Genomic DNA, 5,440 nt, shown 5'->3' with positions numbered 1-5,440 from the left:
AAGCATCGCTAGCGGCCACCGGAGCATCACCAGTGCGGCAATGAAGCTTCGTCGGGCTGGCGAAACCTCACAGGGTGCTGCAATGGAGCATCACCGGTGCTGTGTTGGAGCACTGCCGGGCCGCGGGAGCATCGCCCGTGCTGCGACGAAGAATCGCCGTTGTTGTGTTGGAGCATTGCCAGGCTGCCGGAGCATCGTCCATGCTGCAACAAAGCATCACCGGTGTTGTGTTGGAGCATTGCCGGCCCGCCAGAGCATCGTCGGTGCTGCAACGAAGCATCTCCCGTGTTGTGTTGAATCATTGCCGGCCCGCCGGAGCATCGTCGGTGCTGCAACCAAGCATCACCAGTGTTGTGTTGGGTGATTGTCGACCCGCCAGAGCATTATCGGTGCTGCAACGAAGCATCACCGGTGTTGTGTTGGATCATTGCCGGCATGCCGAAGCATCGTCGGTGCTACAACAAAGCATCACCGGTGTTGTGTTGGATCATTGCCGGCCTGCCGAAGCATCGTCGGTGCTGCAGCGAAGCATCACCGGTGTTGTGTTGGATCATTGCCGGGCCGCAAGAGCATCGCCGGTGCTGCAACGAAGAATCACTGGTGTTGTGTTGGAGCATTGCCGGGCCGTCGGAGCATCGCCGGTGCTGCAACGAAGCATCATCGGTGTTGTGTTGGAGCTTTACCGGGCCGCCGGAGCATCGCCGGTGCTGCAATGAAACATCAACGGTGTTGTGTTGGAGCTTTGCCGGGCCGCCGAAGCATCGTCGGTGCTGCAACGAAGCATCACCGGTCTTGTGTTGGAGCATTGCCGAACCGCGCGGAGTGTCCGCCTATGTTTCAAGGGATGGTCGCAGCAACGTCGTTGCTGCAAGCCGGCGATGCAGCCGTGACCGTGCATGGCGAGCTCGTCCGAGTTTTGCTCCGAGATGACCAGTGACTAGTGACGGGGCTGCTGGTGCTGCTGCAACCTGGAAACGAGAATGTTTAGCACGTATGGCTGGTTGGAGTCGCTGTGCGAGAGAAATAGGCCTATTGGGACGGAAGTGATATTATGGTCCAGACTCCAGAGATCAAGCGGCCCAAACAACGCAAATCAACGGCTGTCGAGGCGATTTAAAAATCCCTACCATCAGCCGATTTACGGGTAGCAGTGGCCCCGGGAATTGTCATCCGCACCGCACCTACCGCCAGTGGGGCCAACGGGTCATCCACCCGCACGTACACACCAGTCGCTCGCAAAAGTCGCGTCGCAAAAGTTTCGGTCCCACATATACCCTCGCTTCGGCGCTTCGCTACGCACCTGCCTATTCCCCAACAACTGGATTCCAACCCCCTCCTCGCCCCGTCGAATCCATCGAGGCGAGGAAAAAAAAGAGTAGAGGTTAGGGTTCCGAATGGACGATACTAGAAGGTTCTAGAAGCGTACGCTCGTTGGGAGGGCTGCGGGCGGTGCGCTGCGGTGGTTGATGGAGGAGGAGAAGGCCAGGGGGTTGTCCTCGGCGGCCTCGTCGCTTATCCCGCCGACATCCCCGGAGATCGACCTCGAGGCCGGTGCCGGGGACCAGCTCCAGTGCCGGATCTGCCTCGAGACCGACGGTACGTACGGCTGGATCCGTCCTGCGCGAGCTGTTCCCGCCGCTGCCCGCCGTTATCCTTGGCCGTGTTTTCTTTGTTTTGGCAGGGGTTGACTGCTTCTCTCGGTGTAGGGAGAGACTTCATCGCGCCCTGCAAGTGCAAGGGGACATCCAAGTACGTGCACCGCGACTGCCTCGACCACTGGAGAGCGGTCAAGGTAGGCGCTCTCATTCCGCTGATGCCCTGGTGCTATCAGGGAGCTCCGAAGCGATGTGATTGTGTGATGGATCCACCCAGGGTTACAACTGTGGTTTCTTAGCTTAATTATGTCAATGTGTGGAAGCTATACTCCGTGTATGTGCTTATAGATAGAGTTGTAGCCATTTAGGAATGACTGCCTTGCATTGTACTAATAATAATCAATCAATTCATTCATGGATCACATAGAGCACAGACAACTAGAATACATATGGTAAGTTCATCAAGTTTCGCCTTCAACATGTAGGCCTATAGCTCTTGACCTGCTGTTGGAGTCGATCCTGCCTGTGTCTTTCTTCTATTTTGTTGATTAGAGTTTTGTGTGACAAGTGACAACCCTGTTTTTCGTGTCTAAGTTATGCCATTTACGAACGTGATTGTAGAGACTAGAGAGCAACTCCAGATTGCTTGGACATTCATGTATGTCGACAGTCTAAACGGAAGAAAATTTTATAAAAGTTTTACAACAACAATGCATCATATGGATGAACGCTATGCAACTGCATTCTGTTGTAACTAGGAATTCAGTAACTAAAAAATATATAAAAAACTTGCACTATCAGGTAGATCCATGATTGACATGATATTGCCATAGTTGGCCCAAAGAGACATGCTTCTGAAAATGCGTTAATCAAGGTTTGTATTACTAGTAAATACCACCTATAAGTATTCCACTATCATTTAACAAATTTGCTATGCGGACCTTTGGCACAGTTTCAGGTCAAAACAAAAAGTTCTGTATTGCATGAACATTCTGAATATACTGATCCTCTCTCTGTACCTTGAAATTTTGATTTAAGATGCAGTAGTAGGTCAGATCTTTCCTTGTCTGACAATGCACTCTTATGGAATTTTGTAATATGGTTCCAGTTTATCAGGCAGATGTTCCTAGGTCCAGTTATGGTATTTAGCATTGGAAACTCTGCTTTCTGTTAGGATGTTGGGATGTCTACATCAAAATGAAGTTGTGCTGTTTGGTAAGGTTATATGGAGGTTGTTGGCTTGGATATGACATAAACCATGCTCTTCTAAGGATGGATCCAATAGTTTAGAGTAGAAATGATGTATGATACCATTAGTCCAAATATCGGCCAGTTAATCGGCATCTCGATCAGTTAATCACTACTTGGTGAGTCCGAATAGCTGATTTACCGGCTGATTAACTGGAAAATTCGCCCATTTATCCCTACTCACCACCTGACTGATATGGTACCAGTTACCGATATCCTGAACATTGTATGATACACATTTTCTCTTTCAATTGTTGGGAATATGAATTCTATTTGTTCAACAAAAAGTTAAATATAACCTCTTCCTGTTGCATATGCAAAAGCATTCAGTCATCTGTCTCTTTGCATTTTGTTGTCAACTTGTCTGAGCTATTTGTAGCTTGCCTTAATGAAATTGTGTCTTTCTTGCGAGATACTAATAGTGCTTGATGCTTTGTCACATACAGGAGGGGTTTGCATTTTCTCATTGCACCACCTGCAAGGCTCCTTATTACTTGAGGGTTCATGTTCACACTGACAGGAAATGGCGAACGCTAAAGTTTCGTTTCTTTGTTACTAGAGATATATTATTCATCTTTGCTCTAGTCCAGTTTGTAAGTCTTTGATATCCGTGTCACTATTCTTTGTCTAATGATGTATTGAGTGATAAACAGTATTTCTCACTCCTTTGTTCAGGTTATCTCTGCATTGGCTTATTTGGTACATTTTATTGATGGGTACCAGCAATATTGGTTGAGGACGGCCTGGGGTTTTGATAACGAAGTTACTTTTTATTATATATGTGGTAAACAACTTAATCATTTGCACATTTTGTTATTACTTGTACCTGTTTTGCATGATTGTTTGACAATGAATTTATATGTTTTGCCCTTGTCTGAATGCGTGGGGTGGAGTTCAATCCTTGCCCAGACAACACAAGTCCCTGTTCATCCTTAGGACTCAAGTGCACGGGAGCTGTACGGTTTACAAAGTAAAATATACATTAGATTCTATCTGGCCAATCTCTGTTATAATTATAAGAGTTTATCAGTGTGCAAAAGAAAACATGTGTGGGGAAATGTATTTTGTTAACAGTATACACTACAAAGTAGATGAAAGATGTATGACCTAGCAGCTGTCTTTATCTTTTACATGCATGTCAATGATTGTAGTTGCTCTTTCATTCCTACCAGACCTATTCATTAGTTTGTTATATTTATGCTGTGATGGACTAATACTAGGGTATCATGTTATGATCTACACTATGTGGCGTGCACTATGTAGTCCCTAAATATATATGGAGGCTACGTTGCTGAGATATATGATGCACTTATGTTGCCCATTTGATTTGAATTCTGAACTGAGTTGAGCATCTCTCTTATTCTTTTTACAGGAGCTTTGTTGTTTTTTGCTTTACTCGGGTTATCAGGATGCTTCATAACTTGTTATGACCGAAGAGTACGGAGTGACTTGGCTCAGCCTTGTCGAGAACTATGCCTCTGTTGCTGCCAGCCAGGGTATGTTTCGATTAATTCAATGACTATATTATATTAGTTAAGCTGTTAATGCTGCATGCTTGGTCATCTGTATGTTGTACGCTCACCTTCCTATTTCATTTCAGGATGTGTGCAGATTGCCATCTTCCTGGCACACTTTGCATGTGGACTGACTGCACCACATGCTTTGAAGGCTGTGCAACTACAGCCGGGGAGTGTGGTGGTTGCTTGGGAGGTGCAGGGGAAGCAGGGTTACCATTGTTCCTCATCATGGGAGTAATCGTGCTCGGGCTGTTCACGGTTGTCGGCATCTTCTATAGCGTTCTGGTGGCAACTATGGTAGGGCAGAGGATCTGGCAAAGACACTACCACATCCTTGCGAAACGAATGCTAACAAAGGCGAGCACTGCTATCCCTGAGTTGATCAATCATGGTTTTTCCTCCTGTTTATAACCCCAATTTGGTGTTCTCCAGGAGTACGTTGTGGAAGATGTTGACGTTGAACGTGCAGATTGGTCTCCGACGCCACTCCCTGCTGAGCACGTCCAGCAGCTCAAATCCCTGGGACTCCTATAGCCCATGACATGGAGCTGATGGCTGTTGATGATGATCTTAAGTTGAGGACCAGCACCACGGACTGCCCCAGCTGTACAGGAAGCACATACTAAGCCGATGGCAGGCATCTCTTGTATCCGCAATTTGCACAGCCCAACATGGTGCGATATCATCGGTCCTTTTTGTATATTGTAACAGGGAAACTGACTACACCTTGATTTTTATACAAACGAGTCAACTCGTGCCCGTATTGTGCAAAGTTACTGCTCTTCGTTCTTTCACTGGTCTCGTGCACAGACAGATGCGGCAGTTCCAAGGGCATCATAGGTGATGTAGTGCTATATTTTGCTGCCATCTTTGTTGTCAAAGACAATGCGTGTGTGCCATTTTGCCAATGACGCTGACGTTGTGCGCGCATCATTGCCGCATGCGCCGTCGGCAGGAGGAGCTCACCAGGGATAATACTAGTAAGCATCAGCGACCAGCCAGGAATGGCCTCCAGCGTCCGACGAGCTGACGATGTCGCCCTCGCTCAGCAAGCGTGAGGCTGGCCGGCGGAGATGTGGG

General features: G+C 47.6%; 1 protein-coding gene across 1 annotated transcript; it reads left to right on the top strand.

Moving 5' to 3' along the window:
• The first annotated feature begins 1,246 nt into the window (after positions 1 to 1,246).
• On the top strand, positions 1,247 to 5,132 carry LOC109782524 (uncharacterized). Its single transcript, XM_020341146.4, has 7 exons — positions 1,247 to 1,596; positions 1,707 to 1,792; positions 3,290 to 3,436; positions 3,519 to 3,627; positions 4,216 to 4,339; positions 4,444 to 4,717; positions 4,793 to 5,132. Exons 1-7 carry the CDS (start codon positions 1,467 to 1,469, stop codon positions 4,892 to 4,894), a joined length of 972 nt encoding a protein of 323 aa, XP_020196735.1. The 5' UTR covers positions 1,247 to 1,466; the 3' UTR covers positions 4,895 to 5,132.
• The last annotated feature ends 308 nt before the right edge of the window (positions 5,133 to 5,440 follow it).

The sequence above is a fragment of the Aegilops tauschii genome, chromosome 4, assembly GCF_002575655.3.
Source record: "Aegilops tauschii subsp. strangulata cultivar AL8/78 chromosome 4, Aet v6.0, whole genome shotgun sequence".
Taxonomy (NCBI): Eukaryota; Viridiplantae; Streptophyta; class Magnoliopsida; order Poales; family Poaceae; genus Aegilops; species Aegilops tauschii.
Note: the sequence above shows the minus strand (reverse complement) of the source record. Positions and strands in the feature narration are given on the sequence as shown.